The 27,284-nt window shown below is 44.4% G+C and overlaps 1 protein-coding gene across 5 annotated transcripts in view; it reads right to left on the reverse strand.

Moving 5' to 3' along the window:
* The window catches only part of znf827 (zinc finger protein 827), a 119,379-nt gene that overhangs the window by 30,372 nt on the left and 61,723 nt on the right, over nucleotides 1–27,284 (reverse strand). For all 5 annotated transcript variants that reach the window (XM_068041413.1, XM_068041421.1, XM_068041406.1 and 2 more), the window contains exons 6-7: nucleotides 17,886–18,119; nucleotides 4,588–4,645 (exon numbers count right to left, since the gene is read on the reverse strand). In XM_068041413.1, coding sequence (XP_067897514.1) covers nucleotides 4,588–4,645; nucleotides 17,886–18,119 — 292 coding nt within the window. The remainder of the gene's footprint in view (nucleotides 1–4,587; nucleotides 4,646–17,885; nucleotides 18,120–27,284) is intronic.

Consider the following 27,284-nt stretch of genomic DNA (forward strand, 5'->3'; position numbering starts at 1 on the left):
GCTGAGGTCACATCCGATCACTTGTTTCCCTTCCTAAGTCTCCATGGGTCATGCAGCACTTCTAGCTGAGAATTTGGGCAGTTGATGTGCTCCCAGGCCTCCATCAGTATCATTCTGAAACAGGATATGAGGTAGTACGCAAGAGTGGCTGGGTGATTATTTAATCTTTCTTCCCTTTGTGGAAATATCTAGCCAGAACAACTGAGATAAGAAACTCTCCTCTAAATATTGCCCACCTATCAAACCATGGCATACTTCACTGAGCTCTAATGTATTGCACACTGCAATAGTTTGCCACTATTGACCAAAACTCCTTTAACAAACCCCTTTCATAAAAAAAAAACCCATACACTGTCACATCCTTATAAACAGCATTACTCTAAACAGGAACCAGATGGATGATGGATGCTATTTTCCTCAATCACAACTCAACTATTGGTAGAAAACACTGCCAATGCCCAAGCTATTTCACTCTCAACTTGTTAGTGATGTAGATGCCCACTTATAAAATATAGAGGAATACATACTGCTCTGAAGTAAAGCACGGTGCAGTCATCTACTTTACAAGGGCTCCAGTTCTGAATGATCTGTTTTATCTCAAGGATAAGCATCAATTTCCCTTACAAGTCCCTAAATTTGTAGAGATTTATAAAAAACCTACTTGGCATACCTAACCCAAAGACCCTCAACAAAATTTTCTGACACAAATAGATTCCTCCAGGATTATAATCCCAATTTTATCACCAAATTAATCCAATAATTAACTCTTCACACTTCTTTTCAAAGTTCCTGCAATGAGGGGTCATTTAGCTAGAATTATTGTATTTTGCCATTGTAACCCTGCAGCACAAGACTAATTGTGAAACACTGGACTGAATTTCGCCATGGAGGTGGGAAACAGCAGCCAGGTTTGTTTTTGGGTCAGAAATCCCCCTCCTGTGGGGTAACTGATTAACGTTAAGATTTTCGTGTAGGGAAGCCCTTACTTGGCATGGAGACAGGTTTCCTGTCCACTTAGAGCCAGTGAGGGCGGACATGGAAGTGGGTCAGATGATGTATGAGAATCATTTAAATTCCCCACAGCAGCCATCACTGAGGCTGCTAGTTGTCCTAAAGGAGAGATCTGCAGTTTGTGTTGAAGCCTTCCAGAGCACCAGAGGAAAGCGAGATGTCACAGGGGAGCTGGAGGCCTGCAAACGGGGGCAGGGCAGCCCCTCACTTCATCGATGTCAACCTGGATCTAATGCTGGAGGCCGTGAGGGAGAGGAGGGAGATCCTCCTCCTGGAGTGTGGCAGGAGGTTGCCTTCTCATTGTGCAGCAGCGGCACCTCTCTGTTCAGCATCATCTCCCTCCACCTGCTCTTCCCCTTCCACTCTCACCTCCTGCTCATAGAGTCATAGAGAGATACAGCAGTGAAACAGGCCCTTTGGCCCACTGAGTCTGTGCCGACCAACCACCCATTTATACTAATGCTACGTTAATCCCATATTCCCCATCACATCCCCACCATTCTCCTACTACCTACCTACACTAGGGGCAATTTACAATGGCCAATTTACCTATCAACCTGCAAGTCTTCGGCTGTGGGAGGAAACCGGAGCATCCGGCGGAAACCCATGCGGTCACAGGGAGAACTTGCAAACTCCGCACAGGCAGTATCCAGAACCGAACCCAGGTTGCTGGAGCTGTGAGGCTGTGGTGCTAATCACTGCTCCACTGTGCCGCCCTCCCCCGATGAGCTGTCTCCTTCCTTGGCCTCATTATCCTTAATGTCCACACCTCTCTCTCGAGGTAATAAAGAGCACAGCAGACAACAAGGATCAAAACTCATGCAGGAGGGTATTGAAGGGCACCATCCGACCTGTCCAGGCACCATTATCACATCTTCAGAAGCCCGATGGCCTGCTCAATGGTTGTCCTACTGAGTGGGTGGCTTTTGTATCGCCCCTGTGCCTCTGTCTGGTCTCCCATAGAGGGGTCAGCAGCTATCTCTTCAAGGGATATCCCTAGTCCCCAGGATCCATCCACACACCTTTGGGGTTGGAATGAAGATCTGAAGCAGCCTGGACTTAGAGCACGAAAGAGTCAAGTAGCTGCCAGGAAAGCAAGCGCACGGAAGAAGCTCATGTTGCGGTCAGTTGGACGTCGAGGGAGTGGAAGCTCTTCCTGCTGATGGATCTCATTGGACAATCGTTGGGTGCCCTGATGGGCACATGTGTGCCTTGCACCTGGGGGAATCCAGTGATGGAGGTGAAAATCAATGCCCTCTGTCCCAGCAAGGTCGTGTCTGTCATGAAATGAACGTGCTGTCCAGCTCTGGCAAAGAGGACATCGGTGACCAGTGAGAAGCAGTGGTGCACAGCCACTTCTGAGCTGCCACTAAGTTCCAGAGCCTTAGATCTTTGGAAGGAGCCAGACGCGAAGTTGTGCAAGACCATAGTGGCTTTGATGGTCACTGGCAGAGCATGGTGACCAGTGCTGTGAGGTGCTCGGTCTTCGGCAATGAGAGCACAGATGTCTGTGACCATCTGCCTGCAGAGTCGCAGTCTCCTGCGGCTCTTGTTCTTGGCCATCTTCAGGTAACTCCATTTCGGTGGTAGATCCTGCGCTGAGGGTTTGGCTTCTGCTGTCTTCCTGCCCCTCTTTCCTTTCCCATGCCTTCCTAATGCCCAGGCTTCTGGGCGTCCTGCGGAGGGTGTTGCCCCTCATTGCCACTGGGCCCACAATCTGACAGTCGTGCCCCAATTGCCAGCTGCAGCCTTCCTTCTGGGAAGATGGCCACCCAATTGTCCTGGAAAGCCTTGCACCCACAATGCCAGAGGGAATGCTGACCCCATTCCCACCTTCTTTCAACTGAATTGTTTCTGAAAGTGCAGGTAACCCAAGCACTCCTTTAAAAATTTCAACTTCAAACCCTGACAAGCTCTTAATGAGCTTTCAAACAGCTTGAATTGGCCTTGGCTGGGAGGAGAGCGGGATTCCTGTCCTGCCCTTGTGTTTATTGCTGGTGCCAGGAATGGCTTCTTGAAACTGATATGCCGCCTGGTGCCCATATTTTCGGGGCCCCTGCCTCCGCTCCAGACATCGGGGGCCCCATAAATTCAGCCCAGACTCTCTATCACCTCTGTCCGAGGTGGGGGATGGACATTGCACACCCATAGCAATACCTTTTTATCAACTTTTGCTTCAACGCATCTGTTCTGATGATGCAACCTTCCACAACACTGCTTCTGATATGTCTTCCTTTTTCCTGAACTGAGGATTCCCACCCACTCTGGTTGACAGGGTCCTCAAAATTGTCCGACCCATTTCCTGCACTTCTGCCATCACCCCTTCCCCTCCCTGAACTGCGACAGGGTTTCCCTTTGTCCTCACTTTCCAGCCCACCAGCCTCCACATCCAAAGGATCATCCTCCGCCATTTCCGCAAACTCCAGAGTGATGCCACCACCAAACACATCTTCCCCTCCCGTCAGAATTCTGAAGGGATCGTTCCCTCCGTGACACCCTGGTCCACTCCATCACCCCCGACACCTCATCCCCTTCCCATGCAATTGCAGGAGGTGTAATCCTGCTGTTTTACCTCTTCTCTCCTCACCATCCAAGGCCTCAAACAATTCCTTCCTGAAGAAGTGATTTATTCGTACCTTAGCTGACAATGCGGTCGCCTCTACATTGGGGAGACCAAATGCAGATTGGGTGACTGCTTTGCGGAATACCTCTGCTCAGTCTGCATTCATGACCTCAAGCTTCCGGTTGCTTGCCATTTTAATTCACCACCCTGCTCTCATGCCCATATTTCTGTCCTTGGCCTGCTGCAATGTTTCAGTGAACCACAATGCAAGCTCAAGGAACAGCACTTCATCTTTGATTAGGCACTCTACCGCCTTCTGGACTCAACGTCGAATTCAACAATTTCAGAGCATGATAGACTTTTATTTTATTTTTTAACCATGTGCCTGTCTTAAACTTTAAAAAAAAAGATTTTTTGCTTTTGGACGGAGCTGTTCATTATTCTCTCTCTGGACTAATGCTTTGACTCTTAGTACAACTATTAGCACTCCCCTTGCCTTTGTTCCATGACGTCATTTGTCATTTAATCTTTCCTGTCCTCTGCCCCATCACGCACCTTCCCTTTTGTTATTCTTCCCCCACTGCCTTCTTTCACTTGCTCAAAGCCTATTACATTTCTAACCTTTGCCAGTTCTGATGAAAGGTCACAGACCTCGCTCCACAGATGCTGTGATACCTAATGAGTATTTCCAGCACTTTGTTTTAATTTCAGATTTCCAGCATCCTCAGTATTCTGCTTTTATCCAAAAAACAGTACCTTTGCTAGCTTGCATCCTTTTTCAGAGCAGACCAATGAGCCACAGCCAACTTCTTTAAATGATACCCAAACACACACGCAACCATTTTAGTGGGACCACTTCTACACGATTGATCCACATCCACTAGGAACTCAGTTATGATTACAAAATAGAAAGAGACTCTCCTCTTGTTGATCAGATGTGTATCCAAATCGAAGGCCCATTTTACCACCCAGATAAGTAGTAAACCTAAACTGACACAAAAAAGGATACTCACCTGTTATTACCAAACTCTGACATTTCTTTTCCTTGTTCTTGTGCTTTGCTTACTTTTGCTACAAGAGGAGAAAGCAGAGCCAAAACATTAAAAACTGCAATGTAGCTTTAATATTTTACTTAACTTAGAATCATAGAATGGTTACAGCACAGAAGGAGGCCATTTGACCTATCATGTCTGTGCCGGCTATGCAAGAGTAACACTGCTGATCCCACTCCTGCATGAAAAAAATTTATCCTCATCTCACCATTGGTTCTTTTGACATTCACCTTATTTTAGTGCTCTCTGGTTCTCGACCCTTCCATCAATGGCAACAGTTTCTCTCCATCTACTCTGCCGAGACCCCACATGATTTTGAACACTATCAAATCTTCTCTCAATCATCTCTTCTTTAAGGGCACCACCACCAGCTTGTCCAACCTATCCACATAACTAAGTTCCTCATCCCTGGAATCACTCTCGTAAATCTTTTCTGCAACCTCTCTGAAGACTTCACATCCTTCCTAAATTACAGCACCCAGAATTGGACACAATATTTCAGTTGAGGCCAAAACAGTGTGTTATAAAGGTTTAATACAATATAAAATAAAAACAAGAAATGCTGGAAATACTCAGCAGGTCTGGCAGCATCTGTGGAGACAGAAGCAGAGTTAACATTTCAGGTCAGTGACCCTTCATCAGAATTCGTAAAGATCACTGACCTGAAACGTTAACTCTGCTTCTGTCTCCACAGATGCTGCCAAAACTGCTAAGCATTTCCAGTATTTCTTGTTTTTATTTCAGATTTCCAGCATCTGCAGTATTTTGCTTTTATTTAATAAAAGTTTATCAAACTTCCTTGCTTTTGTACTCCATGCCTCTATTTATAATGCCCGGGATCCCATATGCCTTTTTAACCACTTTCTCAACCTGCCCTACCAGCTTCAACAATTTGTGCACATATACCCACAAGTCTTTCTGTTCCTGAACCCTCTTTAGAATTGCATCCTTTATTTTATATTGCTTCTCCTCTTGCTTCCTACCAAAATGTATAACTTCATACTTCGCTGCACTAAAATTCATCTGCCACATGTCCACCCATTACACTAGTCTATGGCCCATTGAAGTCATCTTTTAAAAAAACCTCACACCAAGTTCCCTAACATGCAGCTTTCCATTGTAAAAGATGTGTAGCACGTTACAGATTCTCTTAGTGCAGTCTCTCTTGAAAGTTTAATATACAGCCAATTAGAAAACTACATTTTCAAACACGAAATTCTATACCTACCGCTTGGAAAATAAGAAAATAAATTGGTTAGTAAAGTGATCTGGGGATACAGATTCACAAATCATTAAAGGTGATTTGTAATGCAGGTAAACAAAGCCACAAGAAGTGCAAAGTATTGGGGTTTACTTCTAGAGGAACAGAATTCAAAAGCAGAGAAGTTATGTTGTAGAGAACCATGGTTAGACCACACTTAAAGTACTGTGCACAGTTCTGGTCTGAATTTTACAAAAAGGTGTTAGAAGAAAGAAAAGACTGAGAGGTGATCGAAAAGAGGTCTTTAAAATGACAAAGGAGTCTGGATAGGGCAGACATAAAGATGTTTCCACTTGTGGGGAGTCTAAAACTAGGGGCCATAGGTGGAACTAGGAATGATGTTCTGCTGGGAGGGTTTGAGGAGTCAGAGTGCAAATTAAAGCACAGAACCTAAATAGGTAATAACCTCTGAGCCAAAACCTAAGCCATGCGCCAATTGGTATAGGGTCAAACAGATTAAAGAATTATAGTGGTGTGGGAAGAAGGGGTTTTGATTCCAGGACATTGACACCAGTACTTGGGAAATAGGGAGCTGTTCCATTGGGAAGGACTCCACTTAAATCAGATTGGGATCATTGTCCTGCTGAATTGTATAACTAGGGCTGTGGATAGGGCTTTAAAGTAAAAAGGGGAGGGGAAGAAGTCAAATGAAGGGAGATTTAGAAATCTAAAGAAAATAGTCCAGGCAACAGAGCAGTGTAGTAATTTGGGTAAAGACATGCAGAGTGGCACAGGAAGAGACAGAGTTTAACAGTAATAACGCATTAGCAAATAACTTACATGCAAAAAATAGTAAAAAAAATAATTAAAAAGCTCCTTAGCTGAATGCGCGAAGCATTTGCAATAAGGTAGCAGCACAAATACTGATAAACCATTTAGATCTAATAGCCAAAGACATGGTTACAAGGCAACCAAGGTTGGGAAATAAATATTCAAGGGTAGACAATATATCAAAAAGACAGGCAGAATGGAAAAGGAAGAGTAGCACTGATTGTGAAGGATGACATAAGGTCAGTAATGAGAAGGATCCTGGCTCAGAAGATCAGGAAATAGAATCAGTATGGGTGGAGATTATGAATAACATGGGTCATAAAATGATGGTCAGAGAAGTTTAAAGGGCTCCTAACAGTAATTATACCATTGAACAGAGCATTAAGCAAGAAATAATTGGAGCTTGTAAAAAAGGCAATATAATAAGCGTGGGGGATTTTAATCTTCATATAGACTGGACCAATCAAACTGGCAAAGTTAGTCTGGAAGATGAGTTTCCTGGAACAATACATAGTGGAACTTCTTTGGCCTCCTTATCTCGAGAGACAATGAGTAAGCGCCTGGAGGTGGTCAGTGGTGTGTGGAGCAGCGCCTGGAGTGGCTATAAAGGCCAATTCTAGAGTGACAGGCTCTCCCACAGGTGCTGCAGAAAAATTTGTTTGTCAGGGCTGTTAAACAGTTGGCTCTCCCCTTGCGCTTCTGTCTTTTTTCCTGCCAACTGCTAAGTCTCTTCGACTCGCCACACTTTAGCCCCACCTTTATGGCTGCCCGCCAGCTCTGACGAACGCTGGCAACTGACTCCCACGACTTGTGAACAATGTCACAGGACTTCATGTCGCGTTTGCAGAAGTCTTTAAAGCGGGGACATGGACGGCCGGTGGGTCTGATACCAGTGGCGAGCTCGCTGTACAATGTGTCTTTGGGGATCCTGCCATCTTCCATGCGGCTCACATGGCCAAGCCATCTCAGTGTGGAACTAACTAGGGATAAAGCTATTTAGATCTACTATTATGCAATAGGCAGGTTTAATTATTAATCTCATAGTAAAAGATTCTTTGGGAAAAAGTGATCATAATACAATTGAATTCCATATTAAGTTTGAACACACCATACTTCAGTCCCAAACAAGAATCTTAAACTGAAACAAAGTTAATTACATAGGCACGAGGGGACAGCTGGCTAAGGCTGATCGGGTAAACAGACTGAAAGATATGGTAGTAAATAAACAGTGCAAAACTTTTAAAGAAACAATTCAAAAATACATTCCATTAAAAAATCACAACAAGAAAGATCCATTGGTGGCTTAATAGAGAAGTTAAGTATAGTATTAGATTAATAAAAAGAAAAAAGGAAATGTTGCAAAGAATCATAGTAAGCGTGAGGACTGGGAGTGTTTAGAAACCAGCAAAGAGTGACCAAAAGGATGACAAAAAGGGGGGAAAAAAGAGAGAATAAATTAGCCAAGAATATAAAACAGATTCTAAGAGCTTTTACAGGTATATTTTTAAAAAAAGAGTAAACATTGCCCCTTTCGAGGCAGAGACAGGAGAAATCATGGGGAATGAGGAAATGGCAGAGACATTGAACAAATATTTTGTGTCTGTCTTCACAGTAGGACACAAATTACATACCAGAAATAGAGGGTAACTAAGTGGCTAATAAGAGTGAGGAATTAAGGTAAATATCAGCAGAGAAAAAGTATTGGATAAACTTAAGGGGCTAAAAGCTGACAAATTGCCAGGACCTGGTGGCCTACTGTGCCTAACAGAGTTGGCTGCAGAGATAGTGGATGCACGGGTTATGATTTTCCAAAATTCCCTAGATTTTAGAACAGTCCCAGCAGATTTGAAGTTAGCAAATGTAACACCATTATTTAAGAGGGAGAGATAAAACAAGGTACTACAAACAGTCATCAGGAAAATGCTGGAATGTATTAATGAAGTCTTAACAATGCACTTCGAAAATCATAGTATGATCAGACAGAGTCAACATGGTTTTATGATAGGGAAATTGTGTTTGACAAATTTTAGATATTTTTGAGGATGTAACTAGTAGCGTAGAAAAAAAAAGAGTAACCAGATGTAATATCATTGGATTTCCAAAAGGCATTCGATATGATGCCACACAAAAGGTTCATAAGATAAGGGCTTATGGAGTCAGGGTAACATATTAGCACGGATGAAGGATTGGTTAATGGACAGGAAGCAGATAGTAGCGGTAAATGGGACATTTTCAAGTTGGTAGGCTATAAACAGTGGAGTGGCAAAAGGATCAGTGCTGGGGCCTCAGCTATTTACAATCTATAATAATTACTGAGACAAAGATCTGAAAATAATGTATCTAAGTTTGCTGACGATACAAAGTTAGGTATGAATATAAGCTGTGAGGAGGCCACACAGAGGCTGCAAAGGGATATTGACAGGTTAAATGAGTAGGCAACAACTGGCAGATGGAGTCTAATGTTATTCACTTTGGTAGTAAGAATAGAAAAGCAGCATTTTATCAAAGGGCATGAAGTTTCTAATGTTGATGTTCAGACAGACTTGAGTGTACCTGTACATGGAACACAAAGTTAGCATGGAGGTAAAGCAAGCAGTTAAGCAGGCAAATGGCATGTTAGCCTTTATTGCAAGGGGATTGGAGTACACGAACAAGGAAGTCTAGCTACAATTGCATAGGGCTTTGGTGAGATCACACCTGGAATACCGTGAGCAGTTTTGATATCCATATTTAAGGAAGGATATACTTGCATATGAGGCAGTACAGCGAAGGTTCACTAGCTTGGTTCCTGGAATGAGAAGGTTGTCCTATAATGAGGCGCTGAGTAAATTGGACTTATGCTTTCTGGAGTTAAGATGATTAAGAGGTGATCTCATGGAAACATACAAGATTCTGAAAGGGCTTGACAGGGTAGGCACAGAGTGGTTGTTTCCCATGGCTGGGGAATCCAGAACACATCCAGAACATGGGTGCAAAGTGTCAGGATAAGGGATCAATCATGTAGGACTGACATTAGGAGAAATTTAATTCAAAGGTTTGGGAATTGTCTATTCCAGAGGGTTGTGGATGCTCCATCGGAGTATATTTAAGGCTGAGATATACAGATTTTTGGGGTCTCAGGGAATCAAGGGATAATAGGGAGCGGGCAGGAAAGTGGAGTTGAAGCAAAAGATCAGCCATGATTGTACTGAATGCTAGAACAGGCTTGAGGGGCCGTATGATCTACTGGTGCTCCTATTTATATTATTGGACAGGACACCGGGGAGAATTCTCCTGCCCTTTTTTGAATTAGTGCTGTGCGATCTTTTACAGTCAGCCGAGGAGGCAGAGGGGGCCTTGGTTTAATCTCTCTTCCGAAAGATAAACAAAAGATACATAAAACACTGAATTTAATTCCTCCAATTAAACTAGGAAGTTGGTATTTAGAGAGTATTATGAGTGACCCTTAAGAAATTATGAGTGGTAATGTCTGGTTGTGGGAGTGGCAGTTAAAAAGGAAGAACAAAGCCAATATTTCCTGTCGTTAAATGTTGTTTGCAATTAAGGAGGTACCTAGCTTTTAACTTCCCGATACTCTTGAAAAACTTGCATTGTAGTTTGCAGCTACCTGTTTCTATCATTCAATATTATATAAAATTCTAAATGGCAGGAAACTTCGTTGTTCTTAGATTTTTTTTCTGTTCCCCTCTCTGCAATTATGGCATTTTACAAAGAAATGTTGTTCAAGTACCAGTTTAAAATGAAAGCCCATTTACAACTACATGTTTGAGCTTCAAGGTCAGACGCAGGGCTTCACATTTTAAGAGGATTATAAATAGGGGCTGCATAAGAATATTTATTCCATGTTTGCCACCAAGTTAAATTCATAAAAATCACAAATTCAATTTTGGGCAGGCAGGGTGGTGGGGTGGCATGAACAATAAATCTGATTGTGTTCATACACAGTTCAGCAGAAATCACTGGATAGTGATCAACTGTGAAAAGCCTGGCCAATTTTCCCCACCCTAACTCAAGGACTGTGACAACCAATTGTAGTCCCACTAGAACCGCTCACGTGCAGGTCAGTTAACTCAGCACAGACCTGGAACCAGAACTGTGACTTTACGGGTCTGTACTAAAGGCTTGCTACCCGACCTGAATCTGACAGGACCCGACTGCATGTGTCAGGTTTGGGTCGGGTCGGTCTTCTGGGTCCGGGAGTTGGGCCGGGTCTGTTTTGGACACACAGTAAGAATTGCAGGTAAGTGTTTAAAAGGGAAAACAAAAACTTACCTGAGCTGCAAGTCAAGGACGTCAAGCAGGGAAACTCATCACGCTCATGCTGCAGCTTCCCTGAAGACTGGGAGTCGCAAAGGGAACATTGCGGTGGTCGGGTCGGGCTCGGGGGGAAAAAAATGGAGGGACACGGGCCGGGCTCGGTTCCGATGTATTTCCGCTGGTTTCGGGTCGGGTTTTTGTTTTGCGACTTAAGCAGGCCTTTAGTCTGTACATCTCAGCTAAACTCAATAAATTTTCAGGGGAAGTTGGGCTGACCTAGGATTTTGAATGAAATAGTGCAGGATTTCAAAGTCAGCTGGACTGTTTGGAACAGCACTTCAACATGAACATCAATGATAACAAAACAATTTGACAGTTCCTGACTGAAGAGGTGTTGCATGCATGCAGTGGCTGACTTGCACACTTTGGAATTTAAAACTTTTGTTTAACGTCAAGAAGTTAATATAGTCAGGATTTTCCAATCAGTGTTACCTATTTATTTTTGAAATGGCATACCATCAGCATTAAGTCAGAAAATCTGGACTAGTATGCCCAAAACTAATACTGGACAGAAGTTGGTTACTTGTAACTGAGTAGAAGGAGAATGATTGCTGATCATGCAGTTACTTTATCTAAAAATCTGGATCTTCCAAAATGATAACATCTGGGGCAGGCGGAGTAACATCCAAATCAGAAACCTTTAAGATCAGAGTTTAATGTTCAAAAAAATGTATATTCCACTTACTTGAGCTTTACTTAGCAGCTCTAGTGTTTCACAAAGGCCATTGAAATTACAGTGCCTTTTGAACTGACTAAGAGAAGGAATCACCACAGGTAAATGGAAAGTGTGTCTGCATATTAAGTGAAAACAAAAATGTAAAAAGGTTACAAAACTGATTTTGCTGTAATATGGTAAATATGCAAGAGTCAGTGATAAGATCACAGCTTAGAAGTTGTGCAAAACAAAGAAGCAAATTGTAAAAGTATGTATAAATTGGCTAAATATACTGTTTGCACAGAATACTTAGTGAAAGAAATGGAGATTGAGAAAATCAAACCTGAAGAGGTGCAGACTATTTGAGGGGACTTTTTTTTGACATATCAGGAAGCCAAAAAGGAATTTGAAAAACTTTACAGAGCGTGTAAAGGTACTGGAATCAGTGCATCTATAATTTTTGAGTTACAGTAGTCTTTTACATTGAATTTACAGCACAGAAACAGGCATTCAGCTCAGCAGGTCTCTGCTGGTTTTTATGCTCCACATGAACCTCTTCCCATCCCTCTTCATCTGATGCTATCATATCCTTCTATTCCCTTCTCCCTTGTAGCAACCTAGCTTTCCATTAAATGCATCTATGCTAATTGCCTCAACTACGCCATCTGGTATCAAGTTCTACATTCTAACCATGCTTTGAATAAATAAGTTCCTCCTGAGCTCATTATTGGATTTATATTTGTTTCATTACTAAATTAACAGTTAACATACACTTCTGAAACAGCTTTGCTGCTTTTGCATTATTATTGTGCCATTAAATATGTGTGGGTTCCATGCAGCCACAACCTAAACGCACCAGATTTTTTTTGACTGGTCACCAAGAAGGTCCTTTTTTTTAAAAAAAAGGATGGGTTTTTCATGCTTGCTGCCAGTCTTTCTGGGTCCAGTGAACACACTGTCTGACAGTGATGTAAATCCACGTAATGATTTAATGAGGCTCTATGCATGGGTGCTGGCCCAAAATGTTTCAGTATGCAAATGTACAGTATATCAACTTTCACTGCAACCAGTTCCTACAGAAACTGACTGCACTATTCAAATATAAATACAGGAAAATGATGCACTTAGGTTGCTCTCCAGAGGTCCAGGCTGAAATAAAAAGGAAGTTTTAGGTAAGAGGAGTATACAGAGAAACATCAGGTCTTAAGCAAAGAATTGATGTTAATCGCAGAAGTGGAGCTGCATGCAGTTCTGAGGTCACAAGATTTGTTTGTCAAACCAACGGGTCAACCAGAGTTCACTAAATATAGGCCTAATCCATGTGTAACAGCTCTAATAACTATTAACGCACATACATAGATGAGCTATTACAATAGATTCCCCTATGGAATATTCTGCCCTGTCATATTTCACATAATGATGGATCTGGTTATATGAGGACTAAAGGTAATTTGTTGCCTTGATAGTATTCCCCAGCAACTTAAGTTACTAAGCAGCAGCAGCAGTTAGAAAGGGTGGCGCAGAACTTATAAACCATAGCCTGAGGTTACACAAAAGATAAATGGATTTTTTTTCAGAACCAAGTTACACAGGAGACAGTGAGGTCAGTTACAGGTCATACAGCAATCTGAAGCAGTGCCACAATGATATAAAGCTATTCAGCATCCTATCTACCTTTAATCATACTGGACACATTTAGCAGGCCACTAAGTGTTACACTCAACAACTCAATTTCCAGCACTTCGTAACTGTTAACCCTTTGACATTGATCCATTTTCCCCCTCACTAATTTAGCTTATTTAATATACTCCCAATACTCTCACCCTCCCTACAAAAAGTACCAGTAAACCTCAAAAACACCAACAAAAGAAGCCATTAAAATAGAACAGAAAATTCTGGGTAAATTAAAGCCTGGGTTTTCCAGTCTAATTCTACTGGTTTCCTGGTACAGATGGAACTGGAAATGTGCATAGGGACACAGTCTGCTAATGTCCTTGCCTCTTCCCCTTCCCTACAGTTTCAAGAGGGCAATCTCAACATCAAATGCACCTGTCCATGTGCTTGTGGGTGGGTGCATGCAAATCTGCAGTGTTGCCAGCATTTTCATTGCTCTTTTGCTGGATTTTGGGCTATCCATGAGGCCTGGTATTCAAATGCCATTTTCGGGAACTTCGGACCAAATTGAGAAGAGGGCCCTGAACAAGTACCTCCAGTAGACAGATGTGCACAGACCCCAGTAAGAAAAAATGCATCCACAGTCATTGTGCTGGCTGTTCTAGGCCCGGTTTCTCCCCGAGACTGGTGCAATCACACAGCAGAGATATGTTAACGAGCCTGAGCTGGAAATATAGCTAGGGTCAGGAAGCATTTCAGGGGTAGTAGGCAGTCTTAGAGATGCACCTTAATTCAGATGGATGAGGTGGAAAGCCAAGGGCAGCATCTGAATTAAAGAGACGGGTTAATGTTTTAAATCAATCCTTCAGCAGCACTCAGTTTACAAACAGATCCCAAAACTTTTATCAGAAAAACAAAAAAAAAGTCACTAAAAAAGAACCAAAAAACCCAATTTTTAAAAATTCCAATCATTCTCCTTCACTGGAAGAGGAACAGGAGGGATGGGAAAGGCGATGATAGAGTGCATGTTCCCCCCTCCCTGCCAACATGCTTACCTCAGCACGAAGCTCCATTAACAACGGGAAAACCATTCATTCCACTGGTTCCACTCACAGCTAAAGCCTCTGCCTGTTGTAAGGTGGGTATCTGAAGTGGACACCTCCCTTTCTCTCTGCCCTGCCTTCTCCCCACCACCCCCATTTATGCCAGACTGACGGGGAAGGCAGATAAAGCAGCAGCTAAGGATCAAGTTTTTCATTTCTTGAAGGTTCAGCTATCAGTTACTTCTGAAAAGAAATTGTGTGTGTGAGACAGGAGACAGTGCATTGGTTATTGCTAAGCACAAGTAATCAAAAGGGGCAATGACTAATGACAGTATGATTTGATGTCTGACAGACCACAAGAAAGGGACGTTATACCATGGTCCACAGGTTCTCTGGATGAGAACATTTACACACCCTGTTTTTCTTTTTAAAATAAAGATTTGTCAATTTTATCCCCAATCATTTCAAGTTATTTGCAACTTACCAACAGTTTATCCATCTTAACCATTAATAAATTAGAATTAATTTTGTAGCCTTTAAAAAAAACTCTGCATAATTTCCATGTATAAGTTCCAAAAAGAACATAAGCATTTTTTTAACCAAAGTTTTTTCCTTTCCTCTTTTAAAGGTACCAAAACCTGCAGGGGCCAAGGCTCAGGTTTGTTTCAACCTATAACCTGTATGCCTTAAGAACTGAGGGACAGGAAGGAAAAAGGTGGTGCACGTACATAGAATCATTCACATGATACAACCACCAAAGAAAGGAAAAGTGTAAAAAAATCATTAGTTATTAGAGAAGGTAATGTACAAGTCACAGATCTGAGGGGAGCCTGAATAATAATAATACAGGGTCTGTGTAGCTACACGGAGTAGGGTGTGGGTGTTGACATTTATGTATTCTAAAAGATGTTACTTAAGTTTCTAAATTCACTTGAAAAAGCCCTTAAAAACACTCCCACAGGGGATGCAGAGACCAAGTGGGCCCACATCAGAGACGCCATCTATAAATCAGCAATGACCACCTATGGCAAGCATGAGAAGCAGAATGCAGACTGGTTTCAATCTCACACAGAAGAACTGGAACCTGTCATAGCCGCTAAGCGCATTGCACTGCTGAACTACAAGATAGCCCCCAGCGAGTTAACATCCATAGCTCTTAAAGCAGCCAGAAGCGCTGTACAAAGAACAGCCAGGCGCTGCGCAAATGACTACTGGCAACACCTATGCAGTCATATTCAGCTGGCCTCCGACACCGGAAATATCAGAGGAATATATGATGGTTGGCCCAAAAGCTCTCAATGCCATCAAGAAGATCGCCCCCCCTAAAATCTAAATCAGGGGACACAATCACTGACCAACGTAAGCAAATGGACCGCTGGGTGGAGCACTACCTAGAACTGTACTCCAGGGAAAATGTTGTCACTGAGACTGCCCTCAATGCAGCCCAGTCTCTGCCAGTCATGGATGAGCTGGACGTACAGCCAACAAAATCGGAACTCGGTGATGCCATTGATTCTCTAGCCAGCGGAAATGCCCCTGGGAAGGACGGCATTACCCCTGAAATCATCAAGAGTGCCAATCCTGCTATACTTTCAGCACTGTACGAACTGCTTTGCCTGTGCTGGGACGAGGGAGCAGTACCACAGGACATGCACGATGCCAATATCATCACCCTCTATAAGAACAAGGGTGACCGCGGTGACAGCAACAACTACCGTGGATTCTCCCTGTTCAGCATAGTGGGGAACGTCTTCACTCGAGTCACTTTAAACAGGCTCCAGAAGCTGGCTGAGCGTGTCTACTCTGAGGCACAGTGTGGCTTTCGAGCAGAGAGATCCACCATTGACATGCTGTTCTCCCTTCGCCAGCTACAGGAGAAATGGCGTGAACAACAGATGCCCCTCTACGTTGCTTTCATTGATCTCACCAAAGCCTTTGACCTCGTCAGCAGACATGGTCTCTTCAGACTACTAGAAAAGATTGAATGCCCACCAAAGCTCCTAAGTATCATCACCTCATTCCATGACAACATGAAAGGCACAATTCAGCTTAGCGGCACCTCATCAGACCCCTTTCCTATCCTGAGTGGCATGAAACAGGGCTGTGTTCTTGCTCCTACACTGTTTGGGATCTTCTTCTCCCTGCTGCTCTCACATGCGTTCAAGTCTTCAGAAGAAGGAATTTTCCTCCACACAAGATCAGGTGGCAGGTCGTTCAACCTTGCCCGTCTAAGAGCGAAGACCAAAGTACGGAAGGTCCTCATCAGGGAACTCCTCTTTGCTGACACTGCCTGCACCGAATTTGGCCTAACCATCAGCCTCAAGAAAACGATCATGGGACAGGACGTCAGAAATGCCCCATCCATAAATATCGCCGACCACACTCTGGAAGTGGTTCAAGAGTTCACCTACCTAGGCTCAACTATCACCAGTAACCTGTCTCTCAATGCAGAATTCAACAAGCGCATGGGGAAGGCTGGCCAAGAGTGTGGGAAAATGGCGCACTGACACAGAACACAAAAGTCCAAGTGTATCAAGCCTGTGTCCTCAGTACCTTGCTCTACGGCAGCGAGGCCTGGACAACGTACGTCAGCCAAGAGCAACGTCTCAATTCATTCCATCTTCGCTGCCTCCGGAGAATCCTTGGCATCAGGTGGCAGGACCATATCTCCAACACAGAAGTCCTCGAGGCGGCCAACATCCCCAGCATATACACCCTACTGAGTCAGCGGCGCTCGAGATGGCTTGGCAATGTGAGCCGCATGGAAGATGGCAGGATACCCAACGACACATTGTACAGCAAGCTCATCACTGGTATCAGACCCACCGGCCGTCCTCATCTCCGCTTTAAAGACGTCTGCAAACGCGACATGAAGTCCTGTGACATTGATTACAAGTCGTGTGAGTCAGTTGCCAGCGATCGCCAGAGCTGGCGGGCAGCCATAAAGGCGGGGCTAAAGCGTGGCGAGTTGAAGAGACTTAGCAGTTGGCAGGAAAAAAAGACAGAAGCACAAGGAGAGAGCCAATTGTGTAACAGCCCCGACAACCAATTTTATCTGCAGCAACTGTGGAAGAGTCTGTCACTCTAGAATTGGCCTTTATAGCCACTCCAGGCGCTGCCTCACAATCCACTGACCACCTCCAGGCACATACCCATTGTCTCTCTAGACAAGGAGGCCAAAGAAGATTCTAAAATATGAACGTTATTAGGTATGAATAATGTTACGACTTCAGACTAGGCCCCAGCGAAGCATCTCGGCATAGTTTTATCAACATGAATTTGTGAAAGGACCTCAGAAGTAGGCACTTGGTTTTAATTGGTGCTTAGTTTATGACTGCTACAATCTTTTCTTTGTAAAAAGTTTTCTTTTTCAATCATAACTGCACACAGTATTTATTGTATTGTTTCTGATTGAAACTGTTAATACAAAATCAAACTGGAGAGTGTTTGAAAGGCATATCCCTTATGAATTTCAAGGCTGCAAGTCAGAAATTATTACTTGTGAATACAGAGTTCAGCAGAGCTCCAACCACCATACCTAAAACATTATTACTTTGATACAAATTAGTACACATTTGTGGAACTCCAATGTAAATACCTGAGAGCTGATAAAGAAGCTCGGATGCCATCTTCACCGATATGTCTTGAGTGAAAAGCTTAATTTCTGTGAGAGGTATAATTTCAGGGGAATTCTGTGAACTTTCACTTTTCACCGCCTTGTGATTGAACACCCGACTAGGAAATGGTGACACTGTAGGATCAGGTATTTTCAGCTCCATTGGCTCCTCTTTAATTGTAACTATCTGTGTTCCCAATTCCTTTTTATTTTCAGCTGTGGTTAGATGGGGAAAGAAAAAAATAGCTATAAGTATAAATATGATTGTTTAATTATGACATAACTCTCAGCAATACTTCATCCTGAATTTCAAAGGTTTGGAGAAGATTGTCGAACCACAGAATCAGAGTACCGGAGGCCATTCAGTCCATCATGCTGATGCTGGCTCTTAGAAAAAGCGAGTCGCATTCCCCAATTCTTTGCCTATAGCTTTGCAAATTTTTCCTTTTCAAGTACATATCCAATTCCCTTATGACAATTACTATTAATCTGCTTCCACCTTTCAGGCATAACATTTTATAACTTGCTGGTTCTCGCACCATTTATTTTAAATCTGTTCCCTCTGGTTATTGACTATCTTGCCAGTGGAAACAGTTTCTCTGTGTTTATCAAAACTCCTTGGAAGCACACCACTATTTAAAATCCCCTTAACTTCTCTGATCTAGGGAGAAACATCCCAGTTCCTCTAGTCTCCCCATAACCGAATCCCTCATTGTATTGTATTAATTTCTTTTTGCGATCAATATAATCCACTGTGAAATATTCAACTAAACATAGTATCCATCAGAAGAGAATATTTCATAACTAATGGCAGTTAATTTAATATTCCACAGGGAACTTGCACTTCTCCATGTCGAACACCACTTGGAAGAAGCACTGAGGGTTGCAAGGGCACAGAATGTATTCCAGGTGGGGACTTCAATGTCCGTTACCAAGGATGACTCAGTAGCACCACTATTGACTGAGTTGGCTGAGTCCTGAAGACAAGTGGAGAGAGAACCAACATGAGGGAAAACTTACTTGACCTCATCCTCACCAATCTACCTGTCATAGATTCATCTGTCCATAATATTTGTAGGAGTAACCACCACACAGTCCTTGTGCAGACAAGTCCCATTTTCACACAGAGCACAAGCTCATGTGTTTTTTCTGGAACTACCACCATTCTAAATGGGATGGATTCAGAACAGACCTGGCAACAAAACTGGCCATCCACAAGGCGCTGTGGGCAATGTTCCTTCTAATTCCCCTTCACTGTGCATAGCCCTTTTGTTGCACTGCCCGGTCCCTTCAGGATTGCCGCATGGCCACGCAAGTGCACATATTGAAGGGTAAACTGCTTGTGCACAGCCTGTTTTTCCCCAGTGTGGCACATTCCCGATTGCTGTGCGGCCGTGCACCTGCGCAGCTTAGGGAAAACACTCTGTGGGCATCAGCAGCAACAAAACTGTATTGCACCACACTCCGTAACCTCTTATCCCAGTATATCCTTTACTCTAACATGACAATCAAGCCAGGGGATCAACCCTGGTTCAATGAGAAGTGCAGGAGAGCATGCGAGGAACAGCACCAGGTATACATAAAACATGAGCTGCCAAGCTGGAAGCTGCCACATGGGACTACATGCATGCTAAACAGCAGAAGCAGCAGGCTATTGATGGAGCTAAGCAATCCCTCAACCAACGAATCAGATCAAAGCCTGAAGTCCTGTCACCTCCAGTCATGAATGGCAGAGGACAATGAAACAACTAACCAGAGGTGGAGGCTCCATGAATATCTCCACCCTCCATAAATGGTGGATCCCTGAACGTCAGTGCAAAAAACAAGGCTGAAACACCTTCAGCCAGAAGTGCCGAGTAGATAACAAATCTTGACCTCCTCCCAGGATCCACAGATGACCATACCAGCCTCCTCCAAAGCCTCTCCACTGTCATCCAGGTGGGTAGGACTTCTCTCACCTGGTTCCATTCTTATCTATCTAATCGTGGCCAGAGAATTATTTGTAATGGCTTCTCTTCCTGCTCCCACACCATTACCTCTGATGTCCCCCAAGGATCTATCCTTGGCCCCCTCCTATTTCTCATCTACATGCTGCCCCTTGGCAACATCATCCAAAAGCACAGCATCAGTATGCTGACGACACTCGGCTCTATTTTACTACTACCTCTCTCAACCCCTCCACTGTTGCTTATCCGACATCCAGTACTGGATGAGGAGAAATTTCCTTCAATATTGATAAGACTGAAGCTACTGTTTTCAGTCCCTGGTCCAAATTCTGTTCCCTAGCTATCGATTCCATTCCTCTCCCTTGCAACAGCGAGATTAAGCCAGTCTGTTCGCAACCTTGGTGTCACGTTTGACCCCGAAATGAGCTTCCGACCTCATACTTGTGCCATCACTAAGACTGCCTATTTTCACCTCCGTAACAGTGCCCGACCACTCCGTCTCAGCTCATCTGCTGAAACTCTCATTCATGACTTGGTTACCTCTAGACTTGACTCCTCCAACGCACTCCTGCTGGTCTCCCACATCACACTTTCCATAACCTTGAGATCATCCAACACTCAGCTGCCCCTGTCTTAACTCTCCACCAAGTCCCGTTCCTCTATCACCCCTGGGCTCGCTGACCTACACTGGCTCCTGGTCAAGCAAAATTCTCAACCTTGTTTTCAAGTTCCTCCATGGTCTCACCTTTCCCTAGCTCTGTAAGCTCCTCCTGCCCCACAACTCTCCACGATATCTGTGCTTTTCAAATTCTGGCCACTTGTGTATCCCTGATTTTAAATCGCTCTGCTTTTGGTGGCTATGCCTTCAGCTGCTTAGGCACCAAGCTCTGGAATACCCTCCCTACACCTCACTTTCTTCCTTTAAGACACTCCTTAAAACCTACCCCTGACCAAGCTTTTGTTCATCTCACCCAAAAATCTCCTTTTGTGGCTTGTTGTCATACTTTGTTTTATAATGTTCCTTTGAAGCTCCTTGGACATCTTATGTTAAAGGTGTCATAAAAATAGGAGTTGTTGATTCCCCTACCATCATAGATGCAAGTCTTCAGCCAATCCAGAGGAAGAGGGGGGGGGGGGGGGAAGAGAAGAGAGGAAGAGCGGGGGGGGGGGAGAAGAAGAGAAGAGAGGAAGAGCGGGGGGGGGGAGAAGAAGAGAAGAGAGGAAGAGCGGGGGGGGGGAGAAGAAGAGAAGAGAGGAAGAGCGGGGGGGGGGAGAAGAGGAGAAGAGAGGAAGAGCGGGGGGGGGGAGAAGAAGAGGAGAGAGGAAGAGCGGGGGGGGGGAGAAGAAGAGGAGAGAGGAAGAGCGGGGGGAGAAGAGAGGAAGAGCGGGGGGAGAAGAGAGGAAGAGCGGGGGGAGAAGAGAGGAAGAGCGGGGGGAGAAGAGAGGAAGAGCGGGGGGAGAAGAGAGGAAGAGCGGGGGGAGAAGAGAGGAAGAGCGGGGGGAGAAGAGAGGAAGAGCGGGGGGAGAAGAGAGGAAGAGCGGGGGGAGAAGAGAGGAAGAGCGGGGGGAGAAGAGAGGAAGAGCGGGGGGAGAAGAGAGGAAGAGCGGGGGGAGAAGAGAGGAAGAGCGGGGGGAGAAGAGAGGAAGAGCGGGGGGAGAAGAGAGGAAGAGCGGGGGGAGAAGAGAGGAAGAGCGGGGGGAGAAGAGAGGAAGAGCGGGGGGAGAAGAGAGGAAGAGCGGGGGGAGAAGAGAGGAAGAGCGGGGGGAGAAGAGAGGAAGAGCGGGGGGAGAAGAGAGGAAGAGCGGGGGGAGAAGAGAGGAAGAGCGGGGGGAGAAGAGAGGAAGAGCGGGGGGAGAAGAGAGGAAGAGCGGGGGGAGAAGAGAGGAAGAGCGGGGGGAGAAGAGAGGAAGAGCGGGGGGAGAAGAGAGGAAGAGCGGGGGGAGAAGAGAGGAAGAGCGGGGGGAGAAGAGAGGAAGAGCGGGGGGAGAAGAGAGGAAGAGCGGGGGGAGAAGAGAGGAAGAGCGGGGGGAGAAGAGAGGAAGAGCGGGGGGAGAAGAGAGGAAGAGCGGGGGGAGAAGAGAGGAAGAGCGGGGGGAGAAGAGAGGAAGAGCGGGGGGAGAAGAGGGGAAGAGCGGGGGGAGAAGAGGGGAAGAGCGGGGGGAGAAGAGGGGAAGAGCGGGGGGAGAAGAGGGGAAGAGCGGGGGGAGAAGAGGGGAAGAGCGGGGGGAGAAGAGGGGAAGAGCGGGGGGAGAAGAGGGGAAGAGCGGGGGGAGAAGAGGGGAAGAGCGGGGGGAGAAGAGGGGAAGAGCGGGGGGAGAAGAGGGGAAGAGCGGGGGGAGAAGAGGGGAAGAGCGGGGGGAGAAGAGAGGAAGAGCGGGGGGAGAAGAGAGGAAGAGCGGGGGGAGAAGAGAGGAAGAGCGGGGGGAGAAGAGAGGAAGAGCGGGGGGAGAAGAGAGGAAGAGCGGGGGGAGAAGAGAGGAAGAGCGGGGGGAGAAGAGAGGAAGAGCGGGGGGAGAAGAGAGGAAGAGCGGGGGGAGAAGAGAGGAAGAGCGGGGGGAGAGAAGAGAGCAAGAGGGGGGAGAAGAGAAGAGGGAGGAGGAGAAGGAGCTAAGTCAGAGTGAGCCAGTGGAATTGGCTAAAATTCAGTTACAGTTGAGGCAACTGGAGCTTCAACAGAAAACAGAAAAAACAACAGCAATACGAAAACTTGAACTTCAGATTGAAAGAAAAGTGAGCGAATTTAGGTTAAGAGAGATGGGGAACTAAGACCAAGGGGTAGTATTGCCTCCAGGGAAAATTCTGGTCAAGAAGAAGCTGAATCCTGCCCAGATCCCAGCGAAAAGCTGTTTAAATTTATACAAGCTCTCCCTAAGTTTGAGGAAAGGGCATGGAGGCATTTTTCATTTCCCTCCAGTAGTGAGAACTCGTGTAGAGAATCAAAAACCTTCAAAAGCCAGACAAACAGTGGAAATCTATGATTTTGAGCTTGTGACTAAGCCAAAACCTTTTTGTCCATCATCCCCACAAACCCGAGAAGGACAGAAGGTGGGAGAGCAAAAGGAAGGCAAGTAGCCGGGGACAAGAAGAAACAGCTGGGAACACCTCCTCAGGCCAGAAAGGAAGGTGTTAAGGGTAGAAATGAGGTCTGCAAGCCAAAGTCTTAACATTGTCACAAGGTGGGACATCTTCATTCAGAATGCTGGAAGTTGCGAGGTAAACCTATGGGACTTGTTGGGATACACAAAGCTAATGCAGAGAAAGGGGTTCTGACTGAGAGTATAGCAGACCAGGCTGTAGCTTTAATGGCAGTGGTAAAACCAGATACAGAAACTAAATTCAGCGTAGGGGTTGAGAATAAGATACCTGAAAGTTATAATGAATTCTTGCCAAAAGGAAAAGTAACTCCATATCCCTCAAGTGAGGCAGGCAAACCTATTGTTATACTTAGGGATACAGGAGCAACCCAAATTCTTTTGCTGCAGAAAGGTATAACATTTCCACCAGACAGCACCCTGAACGCTAAAGGTTTAGTTAATGGTATTGATGGGGAATATATACCCGTATCTTTGTATTGAGTGCACCTAGAGTGTAATCTACTGTCTGGAACGATAACTGTAGGAGTTGTCCATAGTTTGTCGGTAGAGGGAACTGGCCTACTCCTAGGAAACGAGTTGGCCGGAGCAAGAGTATCGGTTTCTCTGACTACAGGAGAAACTAAGTGAAGTTGAAGAAACGGAACAATTACAAGAACAAGTTCCAGGAATATTTCCTGCGTGTGGTAACCCAAGCAATAGCTAAGCAAGTTCCATTGTTGGAGGTAAAATTGGCACCACAAACAGATAGTCGAGTATCTGAAACTTTCCTTGGGGATTTAGATAATCCAAATGAGATGTTTAACAAGTCTTCTTTAATTGCAGCACAACAAGCTGTTCCAGAGTTACATAGAAGGGTCACTGACCTGAAACGTTAACTCTGCTTCTCTCTCCGCAGATGCTGCCAGACCTGCTGAGTATTTCCAGCATTTCTTGTTTTTATTTCAGATTTCCAGCATCTGCAGTATTTTGCTTCTATTACCAGTTATTGAGGAACCATTTAGTAGGGTATTGGTAGACTATGTAGGACCCTTGCCAAAAACCAAAATATGCCATCATGGATATGGCTACTCGATTTCCAGAAGCTATTCCCTTTCGGACAATTATGGCTAAAGTAGTAATAGAAAAGTTAACCCAATTCTTTACGAGATATGGTTTACCACTTGAAGTTCAATCGGATCAAGGATCTAATATTATGTCTAAAATATTTCAATAAGTCATGGGTAATTTGGGTATCAGTTAAAATCTTCAGCATATCACCTACAGACTCAGGGAGCTTTAGAAAGGTACCATTAAACTCTCAAAACAATGATTAGAGCATACTGTCACGATATCCCCATGATTGGGATAAAGGGCTAGACTTTCTTTTATTTGCCACTAGAGATTCACCGAATGAGGCTACAAGTTTTAACCCTTTTGAATTGGTTTACAGACATAAAAGAGGTCCTCTAAAACTCAAAGACAGGTTCTTAGAACAAAGGAATGAATCTTCGATACTAGACTATGTATCTGCGTTCCGGGAAAGGCTCACGAAAGCTTGCAACATGGCTCAGAAACACCTTTAAAGCATCCCAAGCCAATATGAAAAAATGGGCAGACAAGAAAGCAAAGACCTGAAATTTTTAACCATGGGATGAAGTATTATTACCTTTACATGGTGAACCAGTAAAAGCAATGTTCAGTGGTCTGTATAAAGTGGTCAAGAGTAGGCACAGTAAATTATTTGATTTATACCCCAGATTGCCGGAAAAAGAATCGGCTGTGTCATATCAATTTGTTACAACAGTGTTATCGCAGGGAGGAGGTTAATAGGTATGTCAGGTACAGGGGACTGTTGAGAAGGGAAGAATAATGAGGATGAGGCAGAAGGAGACCTAGACCATTCTCAAATTGAACCTCCTACTATCCAGTTAGCTAATATAGAAAGGCTAGGACAATTGGACAACATGCTTTTGTACTTAGATGCAGAACGACAAGACGATCTAACAAGGCTACTCACAGCATTTAAAAGTGTCTGTAGGGATAAGCCAGGATGTACAACCTTAGCCACATGTGACGTAGGGGAATCGGTTCCTTTAAAACAGCATCCTTACCACTTAAGTCCTGACAAATAGGCCCAAATGAAAGCAGAAATCCAATACATGCTGGAAAACAACTTAACTGAGCCTAGTCAAAGCAGCTGGAGTTCAGCAATAGTATTACTGCCTAAACCTGATGGGTCAATCCGACTTTGCATAGACTACAGAAAAGTCAATGCAGTAACAAAGGCAGACTCCTACCCAATTCCTCGCTTAGAAGACTGTATTGACAGTGAGCAATGCCAGGTTTCTTACAAAGATAGATTTGTTAAAGGGATACTGGCAAGTTCCTTTGACACCTCAAGTTAAAGAAATATCAGTTTTTCTTACACTAGACAGTGTTTTTCAGTGTCGAGTGATACCACACAGGTTAGTGGATCCTCAAAAAACCTCTCAGACTAGTGAAGCCGGTAGGGCCAGTGTTCCTTACTGAGGTGTTGGTCTATAGGACATTTGGAAGGAACGCGTGAAACAACTAGGACACCATGTTTGGAAGGTTGCAATTGGCTGATTGGGAGAACCTTTGTGGGAAAATTTAAAAACCAAAATGCCAGAATATTCAGATGGAGTTTGTTAGTACATCACTTTCTCAAAAAGTGGGACAAATTGAATCTACCCATTTACCACCCCATCAGTATACTCAAATATCAAAGTAATAGAAGATGTCTTCGAAAGTGCTATCAAGTGGCATGTATGCATACACAACCCGCTCACCGATGCCAAGTTTGGATTCTGCCAGGAGCACTCAGCTCCAGATCTCATTATAACCTTGGTCCAAATGTGTAGAACAAAACTGAATTCAAGAGGTGAGGTGAGAGTGACTGCCCTTGACATCAAGGCAGCATTAAACGGAGTGTGGCATCAAGAAACTGTAGTAAAATTGAAGTCAATGGTAATGGCGAGAGGTGGGGGGGGGGGGGGGGGGGGAAACTCTCCATGGTTGTAGTTGTTGGAGGCTAATAATCTCAGCCCCGGTCAATCGCTGCAGGAGTTCCTCAGGGTAGTGTCCTAGGCCTAACTACCCTTCAGCTGCTTCATCAATGGCCTCCTTCCATCATAAAGGTCAGAAATGGGGATGTTCGCTGATGATTTGCAGTGTTCTATTCCATTCACAACTCCTCAGATAATGAAGCAGCCCATGCCTTTATTCATACCCGGATAGCATTCAGGCTTGGGCTAAGTAGCAAGTCATATTCGTGCCACAAAAGTGCCAGGAAAATACCATCACTAATAAGGAGAGTCTAACCAGCTGCCCTTGATGTTCAACAGCATTACCAGAGTCACAGAGTCACTTATGGCACAGGAGGCCACCTTCCGGCTCATTAAGTCCATGCCGGCTCTCTACGGAGCTATCCAGTCAGTTCCACTACCCGCTCGATCCCCGTAGTCCTGCAAGTTTATTTCCTTCAAGTGCCTATCCAAGTTCCTTTTCAAGTTATTGTCTCCGCTTCCACCACCCTTGTGGGCAGCGAGTTCCAGGTCATTACCATATGCTGTGTAAAAAAGTTCTTCCTCATATTCCCCCTGTATCTCTTGCTCAAAACCTTCAATCTGTGTTCCCTGGTCCTTGTACCATTTGTTAATGGAAACAGTTTTTCCTTGTCTAACTTATCTAAGCCGGTCATAATCTTGTACATCTCTATTAAATCACCCCTCAATATCATTTGTTCCAAGGAGAACAAACACAGCTTTTCCAAACTAATCTTATAACAAAAGTCCCCCCATCTCTGGAACCATTCTAGTAAAACTCCTCTGCAACCTCCCAAGGGCCCTCGCATCCTTCCTAAAGTGTGGTGACCAGAACTGGAGACAAGACTCTAGTTGGGGCCTAAACAAAACTTTACAAAAGTTTCAGCATAACCTCCCTGCTTTTGTACTCAACGTCTCTATTTATGAAACACAAGATTCCATCTGCTTTACTAACCACTCTCACTATGTCCTGCCACCTTGAAAGATCAATGTACCCCCAGGTCCCTCTGTTCCTGCACACTCTTTACAGCTGTGCCATTAAATATATACTGCCTCTCCCTATTCCTTCTGCCAAAATGCATCACCTCACACTTGTCAGTATTAAATTCCATCTGCCATTCTGCTAGCCTATCTATGTCCTGTTGCAGGCAGTTCATATTATCCTCACTGTTTGCCACATCTCCAAGTTTGATGTCGTCGGCAAATTTTGAGATTACAATCTGTATTCCAAGATCCAAGTCATTTATATATAGCAAAAAAAAAGGCAGTGGTCCCAGCACTGATCCTTGGGGAAC

This window comes from Heterodontus francisci, chromosome 1, assembly GCF_036365525.1.
Source record: "Heterodontus francisci isolate sHetFra1 chromosome 1, sHetFra1.hap1, whole genome shotgun sequence".
NCBI lineage: Eukaryota > Metazoa > Chordata > Chondrichthyes > Heterodontiformes > Heterodontidae > Heterodontus > Heterodontus francisci.